This window comes from Rhinolophus ferrumequinum, chromosome X (assembly GCF_004115265.2).
Source record: "Rhinolophus ferrumequinum isolate MPI-CBG mRhiFer1 chromosome X, mRhiFer1_v1.p, whole genome shotgun sequence".
NCBI lineage: Eukaryota > Metazoa > Chordata > Mammalia > Chiroptera > Rhinolophidae > Rhinolophus > Rhinolophus ferrumequinum.
Window position 1 is genome coordinate 42070834 of NC_046284.1, and position 27534 is coordinate 42098367.

At 41.2% G+C, this 27534-nt stretch overlaps 1 protein-coding gene across 1 annotated transcript in view; it reads left to right on the plus strand.

The window, feature by feature from the left end:
- The window catches only part of TRPC5 (transient receptor potential cation channel subfamily C member 5), a 384761-nt gene that overhangs the window by 325792 nt on the left and 31435 nt on the right, over nt 1–27534 (plus strand). The window contains exon 7 of the mRNA XM_033111511.1: nt 2245–2440. Within this exon, the coding sequence (XP_032967402.1) occupies nt 2245–2440 (196 nt within the window). The remainder of the gene's footprint in view (nt 1–2244; nt 2441–27534) is intronic.

A 27534-nucleotide genomic window follows, 5' to 3' on the forward strand; every position in this document is an offset into this window, starting at 1 on the left:
TTTCTGAAACTTGTCCTGTCACCTAATCTATTAGCTAACCCTCCCAGTCTTGTGCCATCTAAAAAGCTAAGGAGCTTGCCATCTATTCTCATCAAAAGCATTGATAAAACTGTCAGACAGGCTTGATATTCACTGGGTGGAATATTGGGCAGCTACCTAGTAAAATGATACCTATGAAAACTGTATACATGCAAAATGTGTAAGTTTAAAAAGCACAAAAATTGTATACACTATGATTGTTAATATGTACAATTAGATAGGCAAATGGAGGACAATCTATAAAGATAATAAAGAAAGGTAAAACAAGTTGTATTTCGGTGGAAGGTTAATAATATTCATAAAAACAACTAATATTTATTGAGTGCTACAACTAACCTTTAATGATTGCTAGGCCCAGGCACTATTACAAAATGAGCTTTACATGAATTAACTCATTTAATCCTCACAACCATGCCATCAGGTAGGCACTATTATTATTACACATTTTACAAATGGATAAATTAGGGTACAAAGCAGTTAAACAGGTTGCTCCCAGTCACATAAATGATTAGTGGCAGAGTCAGGATTTCAATCCAGGTATACAAGCTCCAGTTTGAGCTTTTATCCAGAGATGCAGGTATAAGACCGGTTTAGTAGTCTTGTAAAATGTGCTGTGTAAAGATGCAATAATCACAAATATATGTAAAGCTAAATAGCACAGAGCCATGACCTAGCATGTCACTTGGGACCTTCTTGTAGACTATCACCATTCATTTGAAGCTATTCCTGCTTAATCAGTGGTGATTTCTCTACCTAACATTCAGTCCATATTTTCCCATCTTATTTACATGCATACAAACTCAGTCCTCATCAAAGGCTCATCTTTTTGTTTCTCTGACAAGATATTAAACATCGTTATTGATTGTCTCCAGCTTTCCCCACTGATTTTGGTTCATAGCCTTCTTGCTACTGTCATCACAGGCTGGTACCATTCATTTATACTTTCCTAAGTTATTTGCTTCTCCTGTCATCTTTATTATAGATTTGTTCAACAAACATTTATTCAGCAACTGCTATGTGCATCAATGAAGATATTGAGCAAGATAGCATCCTTATCTTCAAGAAGTTCGTAGCTTAATAGAGAATACAAGTAAACAATTAGAATAGCTACCATTTTAATGCTCACCATATGCCAAGCACTGTGCTGAGTGCATTACATACAATATCTTATGTAATAGAGTAAGGTGGTTAAGTGTGTGGGCTTTAGAGTCAGAAGAGCTGGGTGCAAATCCTACTTCTGCCACTTCTGCCTGTGTGACCACTCTGTACCTCAGATTTTCATCTGAAAACATAGAAGAAAAATAGTAGCTATTTCATAAGGTTATTCTGAGAATCAAATATTATAATACATGCAAAAGAGCACAGTGCCTGGCACACAATAAGAGAACAATAAATATTAACAATTAGTAGTTATCCTATCAATAACCATTTTAGAGATCAGGAAACTTGAAGTTTAAAGAGGCTATGTAACTTTCCCAAAGTCAAGTAGTTAATAAGCACTTATAGCTGGGTGATCATGGGCAAGTCTCTCAATCTCTGAACCATTGTTTCCTCAGCAGTAACAATAAAGTTTTTATAAAGATCATAATGATAATGCATGTAAAAGTTTCTAGTGTGCTTTTATAGTGCTCAGTAATTATTAGTTAATATAACATTAAAAATAATCCACATAAAGGGTTAATTCAAGAATTCTTAAGCCCCTCCACTGAGCTGAGCACCATTCTAGACCCTGTGGCAACCACAAATGAAGTATCAGAAATAGTAAGTTGCTCATGTTCACTCAGCTAGCAAGTGTGAGAGCTGACATTTTAACCCAGAGCAATCTAACCCAAGCACCATATTCCGAATGCAATCACCACTGCATTCTGTATTATTAGACAGGTGGCAGGTAAATTACATGGTCTGAAGATGAAAGAGAAAGTTGGTGGAGGAAATAGCCCTTAAAATAAGTCTTAGAATATTACAGGCTCTGTTAGACTGAGAAGAGGGAGATGGCATTACAGGTGGAAAGGCAAAGCATAAGAAATAGAAGTGGGAACCAACAAATAAAGTGTCTAGGTTGGGGAAGAGACCAAAATACATGATATTGGTCTACCTGTTTGGATGCAATTATGGCAACCCCCTCATTAAGCAGATCACCTAACATTTTTCTCTCTCTTCTTGCTCTTCCTAGACAATTAACTAACCTGCTTTTTATCTCTTTAGGCTATTTGAAACCCTTCAGTCACTCTTCTGGTCTGTATTTGGCCTTTTAAATCTCTATGTCACCAATGTGAAAGCCAGACACGAGTTCACAGAGTTTGTGGGAGCTACCATGTTTGGGACGTACAATGTCATCTCCCTGGTAGTGCTGCTGAACATGCTGATTGCCATGATGAACAACTCCTACCAGCTTATTGCCGTGAGTAGCTTTGCTTTACCAGGGTGGTTAACTTTACAAGGGTGGCTTCAGGAGGAGTCATGTTGGCATAGAGCCCATCAGAAACTCAATGAAACAGTCTGCCTCAATTATTTTGCATTAACTTTACCAGTAGTTAGATTGAATTATTTCTTTCCAAGGCAACTCAGTTTGGACTCTTACTCCATTGAATCTTGGTAATCTAGAGAAAGATATTCTACTTAATAAATTTTTCCAGTTTCTTGTTAAAAATATTTTTAAATCTCTGAATCCATTTTCTTCACTTAGTAAGGAAAGCTCAGGAGGTATGAGCACAGTTTGGCTGCAACATGTCACCCCACTAATCTCCAGGAGAGATTGAGCTGATCTAGGCAGGAGGGCCATGTCTCCCTGTTCACAGAAATTATCTCCTTCCCCAAAATGAGCACTCCATCGACAAGGACAACCTTTTCAGACAGAGTGACTATTTTTTGATCAAGGATATGTGAGTAACTGTACTTCACTATGAGACAATCTGAAGTAGAGTTCATTGCTGAATATCTTTTGACCATCACATTACCTTTTGGATCAGCGATATTTATTACTCTAAAGTGGAAATGGCAAAGGTATAGGATATGGGATCAGTCCAGACCCTGCCTTGCTTTTTGATGCTGAAGTAAATATCTAACCTTAGCTTATTTTCTTATGATCTGCCTATCATTTCTACAAGTAGAGTATTAACAAAGGTGTTCTGGCTATCTGAGGTTCTATTTAGTTAGGTATCAGTGAATTTGGATGTTAGATCACCCCCATGGGTCTGTCTGTTGTTCAAAGTGTTGCTGTAGCATAGAAGGCACAGAATGAAAAGACCTGAGTCTTATCTTCCTTCATAGGTGCTATTTCTCAGATTTGGTTTGCTACTAAAGAGTCCTTTAGCCTCTAGAAAAGAAGTTTAATTACTGGTTACGCGTGCACGCGTGTGTGTGTGTAGGCATATCTCATTTTATTGTGCTTCACTTTGTTGCGCTTCACAGATGTTGCAATTTTTCCAAATTGGAGGCAGGATCCTCCACCAGCAAAAAGATTATGACTCCCTTTATGGCAACACCCACTTTATTGTGGTGGTCTAGAACCAAACCCACAATATCTGAGGTATACCTGTACACACACACATATGTATACATATGGTCCATACTTCATAAATATTATTGGTGATAGTAAACATCTGTGATCCATTTCAATTTAAGAATAGGTCAAAGAGAAATGGGTTTATGTTGCAGCAGGAGAGTTTTCAGATATATATGGAAGAATTTCCTAACTATAAATGCCAAAAAATATATTGTCCTAGGTAGATTTGTAGAATTTCTTTCATTGGAGAGTTTAAAAAATCAGGATATAAAATTAACTACTACGATGGCTCAGATATCAAGTGCTTAGGTGGGGGAGAAGGGAAGGAAGTACAGTGAAAAAATATATTAGGAGTTAGGAGACCAGGGACTCTAGCCTGGTTCTGTTGTTTATAACTGCATGACCTTGAGTAACTTTCCCTTTGGGGCCTCAGTTTCTTCATCCAAAAATTGAAAGGGCTGGGATGGATGGTCTTTTTTCCCCAGCTTTATTGAGATATAATTGACATACAGTCATGAGCCTCATAATAATGACACAATGGTCAGCAATGGGCCACATATACAATGGTGGTCCCACAGGATTATAATGGAACGGAATTTCCTGCAAGAAATAGAAGGATATGTGGTTCGGGAGGAATTTTTTTTTTTCTCTGATGGGAGCAGTATCTGTGGGATTTTGCAGTAGATTCCCTCTCACTCACAGCACCTCAGTTTTGACTACACAGATTACATCCCCATCAGTCAGCCACTGAACTGTTTCAACTCAGATGAGCCTGTCCTCCCATCATTATATACTTAGAGGGCATTATAGCCCTCCCAGATCTAGCTTGATGTACTTCAGAGTGCATTGCTGTAAATTCTCTCTTAAGGATGTAAGATTCTGTACAAGGACATAGGTCTACAGAAGCTACCTTAACAAGTATTAGGTGCCACTGCCACTTCCATAAAAGCTTTCTGTGCTAGTGTTCAGCCAGCCTGTCCTTGTACTTTGGGAATACTTTCAGGTTCTAATGATATAAAACAAAGAAAAGTTTTATTTCTTCCATCAATTTAATGCCAGGGAGTGCCCTTTGTCCCCAATAGGGTCAATAGAACTAAAAACAAATTTCCAAAGTCAAACTATTGCGTCCCCAGTTCTACACCCTCTCCATGTTAAACACCTTCTTTTTTAAATGAATACCACAAGGTTTCTTAATCTGGCCACTACTCCAACACGCAGTGGCCAATAGCACATTGTCATGACAATCCCTAAGTTCCTTTTTCTCTCCATCTTGATTTCTTCCTAGTGATCCTCAGACCACCTTCCACTCCCTCTGGACAGTCACTATAATGCTGATCTACACCTTACCCACCCAATTTCTCCTCAATATTTCCAACCAGTTCAGCCCACATACCTTTTCATGGAGCAGCATTGACAGCTTCGATGTTCTATTTGTGACCCTGTCAAAAGGAAACAGGGGAGGACTTGTGGGACAGTGTTTATAAAGCCTACAGTAGTGTACAGTAATGTCCTAGGCCTTCACATTCACTCAGCACTCACTCACTAACACCCAGAACAACTTTCAGTCCTGCAAGCTCCATTGATGGTAAATGACATATACAGGTACACCATGTTTTATCTTTTATACCATATTTTACTGTATCTTTTTTGTTTAGATGTCTCTTTTTTAAAATTTTTTTATTGTTGACAATTGTCAGAGATTTATTCCACCTTTTTTTAAAATTTACTTATTTATTTATTTTTTTAAATTTATTATTTTAATTTATTGGGGTGACAATTGTTCATAAAATTACATAGATTTCAGGTGTACAATTCTGTATCACATCATCTATAAATTACATTGTGTGTTCACCACCCATAGTCAGTTCTCCTTCCATCACCATATATTTGATCCCTCTTACCCTCATCTCCCACCCCACACCCCCCCTTACCCTCTGGTAACCACTAAACTATTGTCTGTGTCTATGAGTTTTTTTTTTTTTTTCTTAGACATTTATCATTTCTATCCCTCACACTGTGGACGCCCCGCCCCCCATCCACTATCTCTCTGACATCGCACCGAGCCATCCCATTTTCACTACCTCCACTCCCAATGCTGTACTCTGCCTCTTGTAAATGTATACATACCTATATATACATATATATATATATATAATATTATAGTTGGCATTCATTATTGTTCAGCTTCAGGTGTACAGTGCAGTGATCAGGCATCTACATCTTCCCTGAGATGGTCACCCAAATGGGACACATGTCTATCGGATACCCTACAAAATCTTTACAACATTATTGATTACGTTCCCCAGATTAATTTTCAAAACCCCGTGGCCATCTTGTGGTTACTGATTGTTCTCTAATTCCCTCACCTTCCCCCTTACCCCCACCCCCCCGCCCATCTAGCAACCCTCAGTTTTTCCTCTTTGACTCCAAAACTGTTTCTGATTAGTACATTCACTTATTCTTTTCTTTAGATTCCGCATATAAGTGAGATCATATGGTCCTTATCTTTCTCTGTCTGACTTATTTCACTTAACATAATGTTTTCTAGGTCCATCCATGTTGTTGCAAATGGTAAGATTTCTTTCTTCTTTATGGCTGCGTAGTACTCCATTGTATAAATGTACAACATTTTCTTAATCCAGTCATCTACCGATGCGCATTTCGGTTGTTTCCATGTCTTGGCTATTGTGTATAGTGCTGCAATAAACATAGGAGTACATAAAGATTTTTGAATTGGAGTTTTGGATTTCTCCGGATAGATACCTAGGAGTAGAAGTATTGGATCATAGGGTAGTTTCATTTTCAGATTTTTGAGATACCTCCATACTGTTTTCCATAGTGGCTGCACCAATCTGCAATCCCACCAACAGTGCACAAGCGTTCCCTTTTCTCCACATCTGTGCCAGCTCTTCTTTGCATTTCTCTGATGATTAGTGAGGTTGAGCATTTCTTCATATGTCTGTTTGCCATCTGTATGTCCTTTTTACAAAAATGTCTCTTCAAGTCCTCTGCCCATTTTTTAATTAGGTCGTTTGTTTTTTTTGGAGTTGAGTTGAGTGAGTTTTTTATAGATTTGTGATATTAATCCCTTATCAGATATATCATTGGCAAATATCTTTTCCTTTGCTGTGAAAAAACTTTTTAGTTTGATGTAATCCCACATGTTTATTTTTTCTTTTACTTCCCTCGCTCGAGGGGATATATCAGTAAAAATCTTACTCCGGGTAATGTCTGTGAAGTTTCTTCCTACATTTTCTTCTAGGTATTTTATGGTTTCAGATCTTACATTTAAGTCTTTAAGCCATTTTGAATTTATTTTTGTATATGGTGTAAGGAGGTGTTCCAGCTTCATTTTTTTGCATGTGTCTGTCCAGGTTTCCCAGCACCATTTATTGAATAGACTGTCTTTACACCATCGTACATTCTTGCTTCCATTGTCGTAGATTAAATGGCCATATAGGCATGGATTTATTTCTGGACTCTCTATTCTGTTCCATTGATCTATGTGTCTGTTTTTATGCCAGTACCATGATGTTTTGATTACTGTAGCTTTGTAGTATAATTTGAAGTCAGGTATTGTTATACCTCCCACTTTGTTCTTATTTCTCAAGATTGCTGAGGCTATACGGGGTCTTTTATGGTCCCATATAAATTTTAGGATTATATGTCCTATTTCTGTGAAAAACGTCATTTGTAGTTTGATAGGAATTGCGTTGAATATGTATATTGCCTTAGGCAGTATGGACATTTTAACTATATTAATTCTTCCTATCCATGAACATGATATGTGTTTCCATCTATTTATATCTTCCTTCATTCCTTTCTTCAGTGTCTTATAATTTTCTGAGTATAGATCTTTTACTTCTTTGGTTAAATTTATTCCCAGGTATTTTATAGTTTTTGGAGCGATTGTAAATGGGATTGTTTTTTTAATTTCTCCTTCTGATGTTTTATTATTGGTATATACAAATGCAACTGATTTCTGAATATTAATTTTGTATCCTGCCACTTTACTAAATTCATCTATCAGCTCTAAGAGCTTCTTGGTGGAGTCTTTAGGGTTCTCTATATATAGTATCATATCATCTACATACAATGATAATTTTATTTCCTCCTTACCAATTTGGATGCCTTTTATTTCTTTTTCTTGTCTGATTGCTGTGGCAAGAACTTCCAGCACTATGTTGAACAGAGGCGGAGATAGTGGGCAACCTTGCCTTGTTCCTGATCTTAGGGGGAATGGTTTTAGCTTTTCCTCATTGAGTATGATATTAGCTGTGGGTTTGTCGTATATGGCCTTTATTATGTTGAGATATGATCCCTCTATTTCCACTTTCTTAAGGGTGTTTATCATAAATGGCTGTTGGATTTTATCAAATGCTTTTTTTGCATCTATTGATATGATCATGTGACTTTTATTTTGCATTTTGTTACTGTGGTGTATCACATTAATTGATTTGCGGATGTTGAACCACCCTTGCATACCAGGGATGAATCCCACTTGATCATGGTGAATGATCTTTTTAATGTATTGCTGATTTCTGTTCGCTAATATTTTGTTGAGGATTTTTGCATCTATGTTCATTAGAGATATCGGCCTGTAGTTTTCTTTTTTTGTGGTGTCTTTGTCTGATTTTGGGATCAGGGTGATAGTGGCTTCGTACAAAGTGTTTGGGAGTCTTCCCTCCATCTGGATTTTTTGGAAGAGCTTGAGGAGAATAGGTGATAATTCTTTTTTGAACATTTTCTAAAATTCCCCTGTAAAGCCATCTGGTCCAGGGCTTTTGTTTGTTGGGAGATTGTTGATCACTGATTCAATTTCCCTGGTGGTAATCAGTCTATTCAGGTTTTCTGTTTCTTCTTGAGTTAGCCTTGGAAGGTTGTACGCCTCTAGAAAATTGTCCATTTCTTCCAGATTGTCAAATTTGTTGGCATATAGCTGCTCATAGTAATTTCTTAATTTTTTTTTTTATTTCTGTGGTGTCTGTTGTCACTTCTCCTCTTTCATTTCTGATTTTATTAATTTGGGTCCTCTCTCTTTTTTAATGAGTCTGGCTAAAGTTTTGCCAATTTTGTTTATCTTCGCTAAGAACCAACTCTTGGATTCATTGAACTTTTGTATTGTTTTTCTGGTTTCTATTTCATTTATTTCTGCTCTGATCTTTATTATCTCCTTCCTTGTGCTCCCTTTGGGCTTATTTTGCTGTTCTTTTTCCAGATCTCTTAAGTGTGAAGATAAACTGTTGATTAGTGATGTTTCTTGTTTCTTTAGGTAGACCTGCAATGCTATGAATTTCCCTCTTAGGACTGCTTTCGCGACATCCCATAGATTTTGGGTCGTTGTGTTTTCATTTTCGTTTGTCCCGAGATATCTTTTGATTTCTTCCTTGATCTCCTGCTTGACCCATTCATTATTTAGTAATAAGTTACTCAGCCTCCATGGATTGGTGTGTCTTCCATTTTTTTTCCTGTAGTTCATTTCTAATTTCATAGCATTGTGATCAGAGAAGACAATTGGTATGATTTCAATTTCCTTAAATTTATCAACACTTGTTTTGTGGCCTAATATATGGTCTATCTTGGAAAATGTTCCATGTGCGCTTGAGAAAAAGGTATATTTTGCAGCATTGGGGTGAAATGCTCTGAAAATGTCGATTAAATCCAAGTGGTCCAATGTATCATTTAAGGCTGTTGTTTCCATATTGATTTTTTGTCTGGAAGACCTGTCCCTTGTTGTCAGAGGTGTGTTGAAGTCCTCTACTATGATAGTGTTACTGTTGATCTCTGTTTTATGTCAGTCAGTACCTGTTTTATATATTTAGGTGCTCCTATGTTGGGTGCATAGGTGTTTACTAGGGTTATGTCCTCTTGTCGAATCGATCCCTTTATTATTATATAGTGCCCATCTTTATCTTTTAATATGTTCTTCATTTTAAAGTCTATTTTGTCAGATATAAGTATTGCAACTCCAGCTTTTTTCTCGTTTCCATTTGCATGAAATATCTTACTCCAACACTTTACTTTCAGCCTGTGTGTGTCTTTTGTTCTGAGGTGAGTCTCTTGTATACAGCATATACAAGGGTCTTGCTTTCTTATCCACTCAGCCACCCTATGTTTCTTGATTGGAGCGTTTAATCCGTTTACATTTAAAGTGATTATTGATAGGTACATAGTTATTGCCATTTTAAAATTTGTAGTTAGGTTGTTTTGATCTTTCTTCTATTTACAGAAGTCTTTTTAGTATTTCTTGCAATGCTGGCTTGGTGGTAATAAATTCCTTTAGCTTATTTTTTTCTGGAAAGCTCTTTATCTCTCCATCAACTTTAAATGATAGCCTTGCTGGATAAAGCAATCTAGGTTGTAGGCCTTTGTTTTCCATCACTTTGAGTATCTCCTGCCACTCCCTCCTGGCCCTCAGTGTTTCTGTAGAAAAGTCATTTGATAGTCTTATGGGAGTTCCCTTGTATGTAACCCTCCGTCTTTCTCTTGCTGCTTTTAGGATTTTCTCTTTGTCTTTAAGTTTTGCCATTTTAACTATAATGTGTCTTGGTGTGGACCTGTTTGGGTTTATTCTGGTTGGAACTCTCTGCACTTCCTGGGCTTGTATGCTGGTTTCCTTCATCAGGTTGGGGAAGTTTTCAGACATTATTACTTCAAATATGTTCTCAATCCCTTGCTTCCTCTCTTCACCTTCTGGGATTCCTATGATGCGCATGTTGTTGCGCTTGATGTTATCCCAGAGGTCTCTTAAACCATCCTCATTGTTTTTTATTCTTTTTTCTTTCTGTTGTTCCGTTTGGGTGATCTCTGCTACCTTGTCTTCTAAGTCGCTGATTCGATCCTCTGCTTCATCTAACCTGCTGGTAATTCCTTCAAGTGAGTTCTTCATTTCGGTAATTGTGTTCTTTTGTTCTAACTGGTTATTCGTTATGATTTCTCTATCCTTCATTATGTCTTCTCTAAGCTCCTTAAACATTCTTGTCACCAGTGTTCTGAACTCTGTCTCTGAAAGGTTGGTTACCTCTGCTTCATTTGGTTCCAGTTGTGGAGGTTTCTTCTGTTCTTTTATTTGGGACGTGTATCTTTGTTTCCCCATTCTGGCTGACTCTCTGTGTTTGTTTTGATGTATTAGGTAGATCCCCTAGAGTTCTTAGTTCTTGCTAGGTTATCTTATGTAGTATGTGCCCTTTATATTTGACTTGCACTACTTCGTTCTTCTCCTCTGCGTGTGCTCCAAAGGTGACTCTTGTGTTGTGTATATTTTCCTGTTCAAGAAGATCTTTAATTGCTTTTTGCTTGTGAGTAGGTGAGGTTAACTCCTAGGCTGACTCGTTGTGAGACTTGGCTCTGCCCACCGCAGGGCGTTCTGCTGCGTGAGGGTTGACCACTTAAATGTGGTTTGGCCTCTATGGGCTCTAGTTCCTGCAGAGAATTTCCTTTGGGTGTGTGACTTGTAGGTCAAACCCAGTAGTACTCTGGTTTGGTCTGGAGTTCTCCTCTGGATATGTTGAATCTTGTGCCTCTTAAGCTGAGCCCTGGTAGTGCAATTTCAGAACAAAGCAAATCACCAAGCACAACAACAACAACAACAAAGGAAAAAATCAAATACATTCACATGTAAAAACACCCGATAACCCCCAATCGACACAGGCAAAGATGTCAAAGATATAAAGACAAAGCAAAACAAAACAAAACAAAGCAAAACAAAAAGCAGCACCAGTCTTGGCTTAAGCCCACCAAGTAATGTCCAGGTTGTCCTTTGCTGTACCAAAGAGCCCCTTGCTTATTGCGCAGGCAGAGCTGGTCACCTGGTGCCCAGAGTGACTTTGGGACTGTAGATTTAAATGTGTGGGCCTGAGGGGTCTGGATGATAGTTTTTAAAAAGTCAGTGCAGAGTTGAGACGTCATAGGAATGGCGGCAGCAGGGTGCACTTTCTGAGTTCTCCTCTGGATCTTGTTGCAAACGGGACCTATAACCCATCAAAGAAATTTTCGCTCACCACATAGAATAGTGGGGAGATTCGTGGATTACTTGAAGCTAAGAAATACTTGAAGGTACGCTAATTGGGCGAGCAAGGAAAGGAAAAAGAGGAGCGGCGTGAGAGCGCCCGGCGGGCAGCGGTGGGAGAGCCCAGCCCCCAACGGAGCCTCAGCTGGCGGGGGCGAAAACCGAAAACCGCTGTGCCGGGCACGCACGGGATCCCAGGCGGAGCGGAGAGCGCGGGGACCAGGAGGTGGGCTCTTTCCCTGCGTCCCACGGCTGATTTCTCCCGCCGGGAAGGCGGCGCGCCCTGCGGCAGACGGGGGGCGCAGTCTCCATACCTGGCCTCCCCCCGCCCTGCTCCTTTAATCCTACCCCGCCCTTCCAGAGACTGGGACTGGAAACCGCGGTGGAGCCCCGCTGTGCCAGGCACGCACGGGAGCCCAAGGCGGAGCGGAGAGCGCAGAGACCGAGAGGCGGGCTCTTTCCCTGCGTCCCACGGCTGATTTCTCCCGCCAGGAGGGCCATAGCGCAGACAAAGAACATAGCCTCCATACCTGGGCCCCTCCCCCGCCCTGCTCTTCCAATCTTACTCCGCCCTTCCAGAGACTTAAACCGGCCCCTGAACCGAGGAGTGGTATCTAAGGCTCAGGCTTTGGGAAGCCTGACGGGCAGCCCTGACCCAGGCAGACTGGGTAGTGTGCGTGATTTTGGCTGCGCTAGGAGAGAAGAGACGCCTCCACCCCCAGCCACCACCTTTTCTGGCCTGCGGGAAGAGGGCGACGCGCGGCTGGGCTGGGAGAGTGAAGACCCCTCCATCCCCAGCCCCCACCCTTCCTGGCTTGCCTTCGGTGGGGTGGGTGCAGCTGCAGAGACACACCCGGAGATCAGCAGTGAGGCAGGCGCAGCTCTGGGCTTTCAGCAGATCAGAAATCTCCCGCCCGCACTCACACACACACACTGAAGAGGTGCCTTAAGACTCAAGAGTATTGGTCACGTATCTGGTGGTGCCTCTCTCAGTGTGCATTTGTGCAGGCAAGGGCAGAAACTGCACTGACATTGTAAAAACTATCATCCAGACCCCTCAGGCCCACGCATTTAAGTCTGCAGTCCCAAAGTCTCTCTGGGCACCAGGTGACCAGGTCTGCCTGCGCAATAAGCAGGGGGCTCTTTGGTACAGCAGAGAACAACCTGGACATTGCTTGGTGGGCTTAGGCCGAGACTGTCGCTGCTTTTTGTATTGCTTTGTTTTGTTTTGTTTTGCTTTTTCTTTATATCTTTGATATCTTTGCCTCTGTCGAGTGGGGGTTATCAGGTGGTTTTACATGTGAACGTATTTGATATTTTTCTTTGTTGTTGTTGTTGCTGTTGTACTTGGTGATTTGCTTTGTTCTGAAACTGCCCTGCCGGGGCCCAGCTTGTGAGGCACGGTCAGCAGATCAGAAATCTCCCGCCCGCACACATACACACACACTGAAGGAGAGGCCTAGGACTCTGGAGCTCTGGACAAAGGGCTGGTGGTGCTACTCTCGGTGTGCATACGTGCGGACAAGGGCAGAAGCTGCACTGACTTTGTGGAGACTATCATCCAGACCCCTCAGGCCCACGCATTTAAGTCTGCAGTCCCAAAGTCTCTCTGGGCACCAGGTGACCGGCTCTGCCTGCGCAATAAGCAGGGGGCTCTTTGGTACAGCAGAGGACAACCTGGTCATTGCTTGGTGGGCTCAGGCTGAGACGGTCGCTGCTTTTTGTTTTGCTTTGTTTTGCTTTGCTTGGTTTTGTTTTGCTTTGTCTTGTATCTTTGATATCTTTGCCTGTGTCGAGCGGGGGTTATCGGCTGTTTTTTTTTTTTTTTTGCATGTGAATGTACTTGATTTTTTTTTTCTTTGCTGTTGTCGTTGCTGCTGTGCTTGGTGATTTGCCTTGTTCTGGGACTTCCCTGCCGGGGCCCAGCTTGGGTGGCACGGGACTCGTCATATCCGGGGGCCAACTCCAGACCAAATTGGAGTGCAGCTGGGTTTGACCTGCAGGTCACACACCTAGAGGGGGTTCTCTGCAGGCTCTGGAGCCCATAGAGGCCAAATCACATTGGGGTGGTCAACCCTCACGCAGCAGAGTGCCCTGCGGGGGGCAGAGCCAAGTCTCACGGTGGGTCAGCCCAGGAGTTGAACCCACCTGCTCACTAGCGGGAAGCAATTAAAGATCTTCTTGAACGGGACAGTGTACACAACACAAGACTCACCTTTGGAGCACACGCAGAGGAGGACGACATGGTGCGAGTCAAATATAAAGGACACATACTACATAAGATAACCTAGCAAGAACTAAGAACTCTAGGGGATCTACCTGATATATCAAAATAAACACAGTCAGCCAGAATGGGGAAACAAAGATACACGTCCCAAATAAAAGAACAGAAGAAGCCTCCACAACTGGAACCAAATGAAGCAGACGTAACCAACCTCTCAGAGACAGAGTTCAGAACACTGGTGATAAGAATGTTTAAGGAGCTTAGAGAAGACATAAAGAAGGATGTAGAAATCATAACGAAAAACCAGTTGGAACTAAAGAACACAATTACTGAAATTAAGAACTCACTTGAAGGAATTAACAGCAGGCTAGATGAAGCAGAGGATCGAATCAGCGACTTAGAAGACAAGGTAGCAGAGATCACCCAAACGGAACAACAGAAAGAAAAAAGAATAAAAAACAATGAGGATGGCCTAAGAGACCTCTGGGATAACATCAAGCGCAACAACATGCGCATCATAGGAATACCAGAAGGTGAAGAGAGCAAGCAAGGGATGGAGAACATATTTGAAGTAATAATGTCTGAAAACTTCCCCAACCTGATGAAGGAAACCAACATACAAGTCCAGGAAGTGCAGAGAGTTCCAACCAGGATTAACCCAAACAGGTCCACACCAAGACACATTATAGTTAAAATGGCAAAGCTTAAAGACAAAGAGAGAATCCTAAAAGCAGCAAGAGAAAGACGGAGGGTTACATACAAGGGAACTCCCATAAGACTATCAAATGATTTTTCTACAGAAACATTGAAGGCCAGGAGGGAGTGGCAGGAGATACTTAAAGTGATGGAAAACAAAGGCCTACAACCTAGATTGCTTTATCCAGCAAGGCTATCATTTAAAGTTGATGGAGAGATAAAGAGCTTTCCAGAAAAAAATTAGCTAAAGGAATTTATCACCACCAAGCCAGCATTGCAAGATATACTAAAAGGACTTCTGTAAATAGAAGAAAGATCAAAACAACCTAACTACAAATTTAAAAATGGCAATATCTATGTACCTATCAATAATCACTTTAAATGTAAATGGATTAAATGCTCCAATCAAGAGACATAGGGTGGCTGACTGGATAAGAAAGCAAGACCCTTGTATATGATGTATACAAGAGACTCACCTCAGAACAAAAGACACACACAGGCTGAAAGTGAAGGGATGGAGTAAGATATTTCATGCAAATGGAAACGAGAAAAAAGCTGGAGTTGAAATACTTATATCTGACAAAATAGACTTTAAAATGAAGAACATACTAAAATATAAAGATGGGCACTATATAATAATAAAGGGATCGATCCGACAAGAGGACATAACCCTAGTAAACATCTATGCACCCAACATAGGAGCACCTAAATATATAAAACAGGTACTGACTGACATAAAGGCAGAGATCAACAGTAACACTATTATAGTCGGGGACTTCAACACACCTCTGACCACAAGGGACAGGTCTTCCAGACAGAAAATCAATATGGAAACAACAGCCTTAAATGATACATTGGACCACTTGGATTTAATCGATATTTTCAGATCATTTCACCCCAATGCTGCAAAATACACCTTTTTCTCAAGCGCACATGGAACATTTTCCAAGATAGATCATATGTTAGGCCACAAAACAAGTCTTGATAAATTTAAGAAAATTGAAATCATACCAATTGTCTTCTCTGATCACAATGCTATGAAATTAGAAATGAACTACAGGAAAAAAACTGGAAGACGCACCAATTCATGGAGGCTGAGTAACTTATTACTAAATAATGAATGGGTCAAGCAGGAGATCAAGGAAGAAATCAAAAGATATCTTGAGATCAACGAAAATGGAAACACGACGACCCAAAATCTATGGGATGCCGCGAAAGCAGTCCTAAGAGGGAAATTCATAGCTTTGCAGGCCTACCTAAAGAAACAAGAAACATCACTAATCAACAGTTTATCTTCACATTTAAGGGATTTGGAAAAAGAACAGCAAAATAAGCCCAAAGGGAACACAAGGAAGGAGATAATAAAGATCAGAACAGAAATAAATGAAATAGAAACCAGAAAAACAATACAAAAGATCAATGAATCCAAGAGATGGTTCTTAGAGAAGATAAACAAAATCGACAAACCTTTAGCCAGACTCATTTAAAAAAAAGAGAGAGAGGACCCAAATTAATAAAATCAGAAATGAAAGAGGAGAAGTGACAACGGACACTGCAGAAATACAAAGAGTTTTAAGAAGTTACTATGAGCAACTATATGCCAACAAATTTGACAATTTGGAAGAAATGGACAATTTTCTAGAGGCGTACAACCTTCCAAGGCTAACTCAAGAAGAAACAGAAAACCTGAATAGACTGATTACCACCACGGAAATTGAATCAGTAATCAACAGTCTCCCAACAAACAAAAGCCCTGGACCAGATGGCTTTACAGGTGAATTTTACAAAGCGTTCAAAAAAGAATTATCACCAATTCTCCTCAAGCTCTTCCAAAAAATCCAGAAGGAGGGAAGACTCCGAAACACTTTTTACGAAGCCACTATCACCCTGATCCCAAAATCAGACAAAGACACCACAAAAAAAGAAAACTACAGGCCGATATCTTTAATGAACATAGATGCAAAAATCCTCAACAAAATATTAGGAAACAGAATTCAGCAATACATTAAAAAGGTCATTCACCACGATCAAGTGGGATTCATCCCTGGTATGCAGGGGTGGTTCAACATCCACAAATCTATTAATGTGATACACCACATTAGCAAAATGAAAAATAAAAATGACATGATCATATCAATAGATGCAGAAAAAGCATTTGATAAAATCAAACAGCCATTTATGATAAAAACCCTTAAGAAAGTGGGAATAGAGGGATCTTATCTCAACATAATAAAGGCCATATATGACAAACCCACAGCTAACATCATACTCAATGGGGAAAAGCTAAAACCATTGCCCCTAAGATCAGGAACAAGGCAAGGATGCCCACTATCTCCGCTTCTGTTCAACATAGTTCTGGAAGTTCTTGCCACAGCAATCAGACAAGAAAAAGAAATAAAAGGCATCCAGATTTGTAAGGAGGAAGTAAAGTTATCATTGTATGCAGATGATATGATACTATATATAGAGAACCCTAAAGACTCCACCAAGAAGCTATTAGAGCTGATAGATGAATTTAGTAAAGTGGCAGGATACAAAATTAATATTCAGAAATCAGTTGCATTTGTATATACCAATAATAAAACATCAGAAGGAGAAATTAAAAAAACAATCCCATTTACAATCGCTCCAAAATCTATAAAATACCTGGGAATAAATTTAACCAAAGAAGTAAAAGATCTATACTCAGAAAATTATAAGACACTGAAGAAAGGAATGAAGGAAGATATAAATAGATGGAAACACATATCATGTTCATGGATAGGAAGAATTAATATAGTTAAAATGTCCATACTGCCTAAGGCAATATACATATTCAATGCAATTCCTATCAAACTGCCAACGTCGTTTTTCACAGAAATAGAACACATAATACTAAAATTTATATGGGACCATAAAAGACCCCGAATAGCAAAGGCAATCTTGAGAAATAAGAACAAAGTGGGAGGTATAACAATACCTGACTTCAAATTATACTACAAGCCTACAGTAATCAAAACAGCATGGTACTGGCATAAAAACAGACACATAGATTAATGGAACAGAATAGAGAGTCCAGAAATAAATCCATGCCTATATGGCCATTTAATCTACGACAATGGAAGCAAGAATGTACGATGGAGTAATGACAGTCTATTCAATAAATGGTGCTGGGAAACCTGGACAGACACATGCAAAAAAATGAAGCTGGAACACCTCCTTACACCATATACAAAAATAAATTCAAAATGGCTTAAAGACTTAAATGTAAGATCTGAAACCATAAAATACCTAGAAGAAAATATAGGAAGAAACTTCTCAGACATTACCCGGAGTAAGATTTTTACTGATATATACCCTCGCTCGAGGGAACTAAGAGAAAAAATAAACATGTGGGATTATATCAAACTAAAAAGTTTTTTTACAGCAAAGGAAACCATCAATAAAACAAGAAGGGATCCTACTGAATGGGAAAAGATATTTGCCAATGATATATCTGATAAGGGATTAATATCACAAATCTATGGAAAACTCACTCAACGCAACTCCAAAAAAACAAACGACCCCATTAAAAAATGGGCAGAGGACTTGAAGAGACATTTTTCTAAAAAGGACATACAGATGGCAAACAGACATATGAAGAAATGCTCAACCTCACTAACCATCAGAGAAATGCAAATAAAAACCACAATGAGATACCACCTCACCCCAGTCAAAATGGCTATCATCAATAAATCAACAAACAACAAGTGCTGGCGCGGATGTGGAGAAAAGGGAACGCTTGTGCACTGTTGGTGGGATTGCAGACTGGTGCAGCCGCTATGGAAAACAGTATGGAGGTATCTCAAAAATCTGAAAATGGAACTACCTTATGATCCAGTAATTCCACTCCTAGGTATCTATCCGGAGAAATCCAAAACTTCAATTCAAAAATCTTTATGCACTCCTATGTTTATTGCAGCACTATACACAATAGCTAAGACATGGAAACAACCAAAATGCCCATCGGTAGATGACTGGATTAAGAAACTGTGGTACATTTATACAATGGAGTATTATGCAGTCATAAAGAAGAAAGAAATCTTACCATTTTCAACAACATGGATGGATCTAGAGAACATTATGTCAAGTGAAATAAGTCAGACAGAGAAAGATAAGTACCATATGATCTCACTTATTTGCGGATTCTAAAGAAAAGAATAAGTGAATGAACTAATCAGAAACAGTTTGGGAGACAATGAGGAAAAACTGAGGGTTGCTAGATGGGCAGGAGGGGTGGGGGGTGGGGGGGAGGGTGAGGGGATTGGAGGGCAGTCGGTGACCACAGGATGGCCAGGGGTTTGAAAATTAATCTGGGGAACGTAATTTGGTGGTTACCAGAGCGTAAGGGGGTTGGGGGGTGGGGGATGAGTGTGAGGGGGATCAAATGTATGGTGATGGAAGGGGAGCTGACTCTGGGTGGTGAACACACAGTGTGATTTATGGATGATGTGATACAGAATTGCACACCTGAAATGTATGTAATTTTACTAACAATTGTCACCCCAATAAATTAAAAATAAATTAAAAAAAAAAAAAGTCAGTGCAGTTTCTGCCCTTGGCTGCACATATGCACACTGAGAGTAGCACCACCAGCCCCGTGTCCAGTATTCCTGAGTCTTAGTGCATTTCTTCAGTGTGTGTGTGTATGGGGGGGTGTGGGCTGGAGATTTCTGAGCTGCTGAAAGCCCAGAGCTGCATCTGCGGCTTACTGCTGATCCCTGGGAGTGTCTCCGTAGTTGCACTTGCCCCGCCCTAGGCAGGCCAGAAAGGGTGGGGGCTGGGGATGGAGGAGTCTCTTCTCTCTTAGCCCAGCCAAAATCACACTCTTCCCTGCCTCTTCCCTGGGTCAGGGCTGCCTGTCAGTCTTCCCAGAGCCTGAGCACTACTACGGCTCCTCTATAATTTGACACTACTCCTCAGTTCAGGGGCCAGTTTAAGTCTCTGGAAGGGCGGGGGTAGGATTGGAAGAACGGGGGTGAGGGGCCCAGGTATGGAGTCTGTGTTCTTTGTCCGCCCTAGGGCCCACTAGCCGCCCTCCCGGCGGGAGAAATCAGCCCTGGGCAGCAGGGAAAGAGCCCACCTCCTGGTCTCTGTGCTCTCCGTTCTGACCTGGGATCCCGTGGGTGCCCGGAACTGTGGGTGCCACCGCGGTTTTCGCTGCCGCCGCCGCCAACACCGGCTGGGACCCCACCGCAGGCCCGCGCGTTTTCACTCCGCTCCCTTCCTTCCTTCCCCTGCTCGCCCAATTAGTGCACCTTCAAGTAATCCTTCCACGAGTCTCTTAGCTGTTCTGTGTGATGAGCAAAGAGTTCTTTGATGGGTTATAGGTTCCGTTTTTAATAAGATCCGGAGGGTAACTCAGAAAGTGCGCCCCGCTGCCGCCATTCCTATGACGTCATCTCTCTGTTTAGATATCTTTAGATACACAAATACTTACCATTGTGTAACAATTGCCTACAGTATTCAGTACACTACCAGGCTATACATGTTTGTAGCCAAGGAGCAATAGGCTGTACCTTATAGCCTAGGTGTGTAGTAGGCTATATAGCATCTAGGTCTGTGTAAGTGCACTCTATGATGTTTGCACAATGACGAAATTGCCTAATGACATATTTCTCAGAACATATCCCCATTGTTGAGTGATGCATGACTATATAACAATGTGTAAGTTTAAGATGTACAATGTGGTGATTTGATACACATATATTGTGCAAAATGATTACCATAAGATTAGTTAACACATCCATCACCTAACATAAGTTACCTTTTTTTGTGGTGAGAACATTTAAGATCTACTCTCCTAATAACTTTGAAGTACATAATACATAATACAATATTGTTAACTACATTCACCATGTTGTACATTAGATCCCTGGAACGTATTCATCTTCTAACTATCTCCCCATTTCCCCCAGCCCTTAGACCATGGCAACGACCATTGTAGTCTCTGTTTCTATGAGTTCAGCTCTTTTTTAGATTCCATGTATAAGTGAAATCATACAGTATTTGTCTTTCTCTGACTTATGTTACTTAGCACTATTTCACTTAGCATAATGCCCTACACTTTCATCATGTTATCATAAATGGCAGGATCTCCTTCTTTCTCATGGCTGCATAATATTCCACTGTGTGTGTGTGTGTGTGTGTGTGTGTGTGTGTATACACACCACATTTTCTTTATCCATTCATCCATCAATGGACAGTTAGGTTGCTGCCATATCTTGACTATTGTGAATAATGAAGCATGGGAGTGCAGATACCACTTCAAGACAGTAATTTCATTTCCTTCAGATATTTACCCAGAAGAATGATCGCTTCCGGTATGATTGCTATGGTAGTTCTATTTTTAATTTTTTGAGGAACCTCCTTACTGCTTTCCATAGTGGCTGTACCAATTTACATTCCCACCAACAGTGCAAAAGAGTTCCCTTTTCTCCACATCTTCACCAATACTTGTTATCTCCTACATTTTTTATAATAGCCATTCTGACAGGTGTGAGGTGGTATGTCATTGTGGTCTTAATTTGTATTTCACTGATGATTAGTGATGGTGAGTATTTTCATGTACTTGTTGGCCATCTGTAAGTCTGACTCAGTGGTCTTTAATATTCCTGCCAGCTCTAATATCCTGTGAGTATGGATGTCTATAGATGAGCAGGATAGACTCACAATGTTCTTTCTAGCTCTGAAATTCTGTCCATCTGTTGCTTTTGAAATGGAATGGAGTTCAATTTCTCTCTCTCTTCCTCTTTCTATTTCTGTTTCTCAATTGTTCAAACCCAACTAGATCAAGAACTCTGAAATGATCTATGCTCACTCCTAGTCTGTCTCTGTAAGAGGGGCAGGCATAGAATCTCAGGGGTTTATTTTCCAATCCTATCCTTACTATACTAACACCCTATTCTTGCCAAGATTGTAATAGTCATGCTGAGGCGTTTTTCTCCCTGAATGTCTTACAGCTGATTGTTCCTAATGGCAGTGAAAAAGGGAGACATTTTCTTGTTACTTAATGCAGGGTTGTGGTGTCTCCCATTGAGCTCAGTGACAGTTTGTTAGGGAGGGTGGAAATCATCTACTCCAGCTTTCTTGTCACCACCTGCTAATAGTAAGTTGTGTTTTAATGTCACTTACTACCGCACCTGAGGAAAACACCTTGGCTTTGGAGACAGCTGGGGGTTGGGGGGTGGTGGGGTTGTGGGGAGATGGCCTAATGGACCTATACCATCTCACATATCTGGAGTCGTGGCCAACCATTCTGAATACTACCCACTGCCTTAGGATCCTCTGGTAATGTATCTTTACCATTAGAGCTGGATCCAGTGGAGTCCTGATATTGGGCAACCTGATTCCAAAAATAACTGAAACTGTTTAAGTAGTAAAGACCAGCAAGTAGATTTCTCACATCTCTACTTCAATAGTAAATGCAATTTTTAGAAGGGTCCTGATATGAGGGAAAGATTACAGGAAGAAAAGCCACTAAAGGCAAATCTTTCCTACTTGAAAAAGTATCACAGGCCAACCGAGTCTAAGTAGAGACTCAGTTGTCAATGTGCTGCACTGTGAATCTGTTCAGTGTACATTCTAGGACAAGCTTCAAGAACACCAGTTAATAGCAATCTCTTGAAGGGCTGAGCTCTTTCTCAATGATCTTTGCAGAATGCAGAATTGCTGGTGGAGTGGATATATGACAATTCATATTTCTATTCCAGAAGTTCTACTGCAGTAGTGAAGAGAGTCAGCCTCAAGACATGGGGTAGCAAAGATCACTCCAGGCCTGTGCTCTGTGGTCCTAACCAGTATCAGCAGGTGAAGCTGACCATATTGCATATCATTATTGTTTGTAATTAGTAGTGATTTATACCTCCCTCAAGATGCTTATTTTCCTTTGTAACACTTCATTCACACATCCACCTTGTTACTGCTGTTCCTGATATTTATGTTCCCAGTTCCACCAATGGAATCAAGTGAAGCTGCCCTTGATGCCATTTTAATCAAATTCACCCACGTAAAAATATTAGAGTGTGAGACAGAGCAGTCTCACAAAGTTCATTGACCTTAGGCCCTATTCCTATCCCCAGCTCACCTGTGAGGGGTTTTTCTGTCGCCTGAGATTGGATCTCCCAAAACATAGGGCTCATGATGATCTGTGATACAGCCTCATTCAACAAGTTAATAAGAACCCTCAGTTTCTTTGGCTGCTGTGGAGTATTCACTCTAACACTGAGAGTAAGTAAATAGCACTTGCCTCACTGAGCCACATCTGCTGGATGGCTTAGGGAGAGCCCAAATACATAGGATTGTTGTCTCCCTTGGGGTGCCAATGTTTGGTGGCTCAGATGATGGGTGGACTCTCCCACTGCAGAAAATAGTCATGCAAATGATGACATTCATTAGAACAGATTCAGAACTGTAAAGACAGCAGGCAAGGCTGGAAGGGGCCGCTGTACACCACTGAAGTGCCAAGGAGGGGACGTGGTCTCCCTGCCCTCCCCGGTCATCTGGGACCAACCTCAGCCTCTCAAAGCACAGAGAAGAAGGCAGCACTTCAAACACTACACCATGATTTGTAACCCCTCTAACCAGGCAGATAACCAATTGCTATGCTCTGTTATGGCACCCAGTTGTTAAAATATTGAAATAGATGGCAAAAAGTGTTACTGAAAAACGCAGGTTCGGCTGCTTGCCACACAAAACCAAAGTCCGAGAGACAAGGGTTAGTGGAAAGAAAAAGGAGGTTTATTCAAAATGCCAGCATTCTGGGAAGATGGTAGACTACTGTCTCAAAGTCCCTAGAACAGCCAGAAAGTTTTATAGGCATGTAAGAAGAGGCAGAAAAAAGGAATAGAGGAGTTAGGCAATTCCTGGGTGCTGACATCTGGAAAAACGCATCCTAAGGTCCGGTTCATTCCAAAATAATGTTATCTCAGACCCAGTCATTGGGGCGATTCATGTGTCATCTGTTGGAACATTGCAAGGGAGTTGGCAGCCTGGTTGTCGGTGTCTAGAGGCCTAAGGGCTGAAACAGTTTAAGTCCATGTTCCAGCGATTAACCAGAAGAACAAAGTATGTATGTAACCTTGGAAAAACAGAGCAATAGAATCAGGGAGGAGGAAAAGGAAACAAAGAAAAAAAGAAAAAAGAAAAGTAAACTAGATTGTTAAGTCTTGCAAAATATACTGTTACCCTTACAATAGTTGCCACTCCAGCTGTTCCCTCTGGGACACTCCCAGACCATCCCACACTCCAACAAATAAAGGGTAACACCTGGAACAGCCGGTATTTTCCACGCCCCTGCTCCAGTACTATTGCTGGCATACATTCTGATTGGTCAGTTTCTTAAATAGTCTGAATATCATTGTGATAGGCAAAATTCTAAAATGCTCCCCCAAGATTTCCCACACTAATCATTAGGACTGTGAATATGATGAGATAGTACGCTAGTGATTATGTTGCATTACATGGCAAAAGGGATTTTGCAGATATAATTAAGGTTACTAAACAAGGAGATTATCCAGGTGGGCCTAATCTAATCACATGAGTCCTTTAAAAGCAGAGTTTTCTCCACCTAGTAGCTGAAGAGAATGTGAGAGGTTCAGAGCACAAGGAAGATTTGATGTGCCATTGCTGGCTTGAAGATGGAGAGAGCTACATGCATAACTAATGTACAACTCCCTTTACATAAAAATAAAAATTAATTAACTAAAAGAATGTGGGCAGCCTCTAGGACATGAGAGTGGCCCCCAGTTGACAGCCTGCAAGGAAGTGGGGAACCTCAGTCCTACTACCACAAGGAAATGAATTCTGCCAAAAACGGAAATGAACTTTAAAGTAGATTCTTCTCCAGAGCTTCTAAATAAGAGCTCAGCTATGTCAACACGTCTATTTCAGCTTTGGAAAGGCCAATGTGACTGAAGTGGGGTAAACAAAGGGGAGAGAAGTAAAAGATGAGGTCAAAGAGGTAATGGGAATGAGGGAAAGATGGTGTAGGGGATTACAGACCTTTGTAAAGATTTTGGCTTCTACTCTTAAGTGAAATGGGGAGCCATGGGAGGCTTTTGAGCAAAGGAAGTACATGATCTAACTTGCATTTTAATAAGATTGTTGTGGCTGATTGAGAAAAGATGAAAATGGTGCAGGGACAAAGATAGAAAGATAAATTATGAGACCACTGCATTAACGAGACAAGAGCTAATGGTGGCTTAGATTAGGGTGGTCATGATGGACATGATGAGAAGTGGTCAGATTCTACATATATTTTGAAGATAGATCCAATCTGCCAATGCATCAGATGTAGGGGTTTGAGCAAAAGAGAGGAGTCAAGGATGACACCAAGACTTTGGGCCTGAGTAACTGGAAGGTTGAAGTTACCCCTTACTGAGTTGGGGAAGAGTGGGGAAGGAGTAGGCTGAGGGAGGTGGGGGGGTGCAAAAATCCAGAGTTGAATTTTAGACATGTAGTGTTGGAAATACCTATTAGACATCTGAGTGGAGATATTGAATAGGCAGTGGTCTACAGGTCTAGAGGATACGACTAGGGTGGAGCTAGGGATTTGGAAGGACTAGATGAGATCACTAAGGGAGTGAGTATTGATAGAAAAAAAGAAAAGGCCCTTTGGGGACAGAGCCAGGAGTGCAGTTTCCAGGCTCTCGCCCTCACATGGAAAGGTGCTCACTCCGGTAATAAATGGCCATCAACTGTGATTGGATGGCCATCAGCTGTGGCTAGTTGGCCATCAGCTGTAACCAGTGAGCCATTGGCCACTAGTATAACTGCAGTGGCTACCCTAGCAGAAAATGGGGGCTAGCAAGAAGATGGTTGGTGAGCTAGCAAGCGCGGATTGCAGTTAGCAGGGCAGATTGCAGCTAGTAAATGAGGCTGGTTGGCTGGCAGAGAAGCGGATGGCAGGTTGCAGATCCTGTGGATCCTGCTCCCTGTGTCTCCAACCCAGCCACCAGTGAGACCATAGTGGTATGAATCCCCTATCTATGGCTCCGTGGGTGTTCCTGTTTGGCCTCACCATATCCTGTGTTCTTATGCGGGGAGCAGAACGAGAGACCCCCCCCATGCCACCCTGCATGACAGGCCCAAAAATGAGGCCTGCAGCACTTTAATGTGTAGAAGTTGGAAAAACAGGATAGATTGACCAAAGGGACTGAGAAAGAACCAGGGACAAAGGAGAAAAACTAGTATAATGCACGATGTCATCCCAGTTTACTGATAAGGTCATATGCTAGGGAGTGGTAAAGTCTCGATTTGAATTGAGGTAGTCAAACCCCACGACCGATGCACAGAACCACTGTATTTATCACATAGATACTTACATTGAGGCCAAAAAGCACCTGATACGCACTTCACTCCCAGGTCCCCAGTACACCTTCTTTCCTTCCCTGTGCTGAGATCCCCTCCCCACCCACAACACACACACACATCCACTAGCTCTCCTTTTCTTCTTAGTGTGCCCACCAGACTTCAAACTTCAGGTTTCTTCTCAGTTCTGCCCCAAATACTCCCAGCCTTCGCAAACGAACAATGAGATGACCCACCTGAGATCACCACATTCAAAGAAGGTAAAAAGTTCAGAGCCACCAAGCTCATTTGCATGACAACCACTCATTCAACTTACACATCCTATCTTAAGATGGCTCAGCCCTGTTCCTTCCCAGACAGCTCTTGCATGCTGAAAGCCTCTCTTGAAATTACATCTGCACCAACAAATGGAATAGTCATCCTTCACTTTCATGAGAGGGAGGAGGACCATTCTCTCTGCAAAGGCTGCAGGGAGCGCCAAAGGCTGACTTTTCAGACCTCTGCATCCTGCCTGGGCATGGCCTGGCCCTACCCCTGGTTGTCTGACACAGAAATGGATTCATCTGTCCTTCTGCATCAATGCTCACTCGTAGTCACCAAGCTGTCTGAGAGCCTTGGTGCTAGGGAATGCTAGGGATGAAAGCTCCTTGCCTCAAAATGTTGAGGGTATACAGTAGTACCTCGGTTTTCAAATGTCTCTGTTGACGAACATTTCGGTTTATGAATGATGTAAACCCGGAAGTAAATGCTTTGGTTTTCGAACATGCCTCGGAAGTCGAACAAGTCACTCGGTTTCCGCTGAGTGCAAGATTCTGAGGCCTAGTTGTCGGCTGTTTTTGAACGTTTCAGAACTCCGTCTTCCGGAACGGATTATGTTCGAAAACCGTGGTACCACTGTACTTTGGCAGATATCTGCTGAGCAGCAGACTCTTCTTCCAACCGCAGAAGCAGCCTTTCACGCTTGCTGCTGCCTGGTAATGATTTTGGTGACTGAAAAATATGTAGGTGGGAATGGGAAGAGGACAAATGAAGAGCAGTGGGTTTTCTTTCCCTGTGCTAAAAGGCAACTAAACAGGGCAGATGTTCCCAATTTCACCTGTCCTGGATGTGCATCAGGAACATCAGAAATTGTCATGGAAATTCTATCTTGGGTAACTCAAATTGAAACAGGACCAACTATGTGAGAGACAGGAAGGGCCTAATACACAAAGAATACCTGTGCCCATCTGGTGGCTGGCTGATGTCCTTTACTCTTCCATCCCTTCACTTAACAATAAATATCTCTAGATGGATAAATGAATAAAATTAACCAATATTCATGGAGAAACTACTACACACTCTGTTCTTAGCACTGGGGATGCAATAGGTGACAGACGAACAAGACAGATGCAGTCCTTGTTCTCACAGAGTCTACAATTATGGAGTTGCAGTTTCAAATATCACTATTTGTATTCCGTTTATTTATCTTAAGGCCACCCTTAACCTTTTTAGGGTTTTGCGATTGCTTTGATAATCTGATGAATATGGACAAGAAAAATGCACTTATGAACAAACACGCATAAAATCTAGCATAAAATCTCAGACTTATAGACATCCTCCCACTGTCATCCCTCACCTTAAGACCTTGTTCCCAGTTAGAATGCAAATATGTTAGCTAGATCACTGTTAGCTATATCACTTATAACTAGGTGTAACTTAGTCCAATCTCTTACTGAGATCAGGTTTTCATTTGAG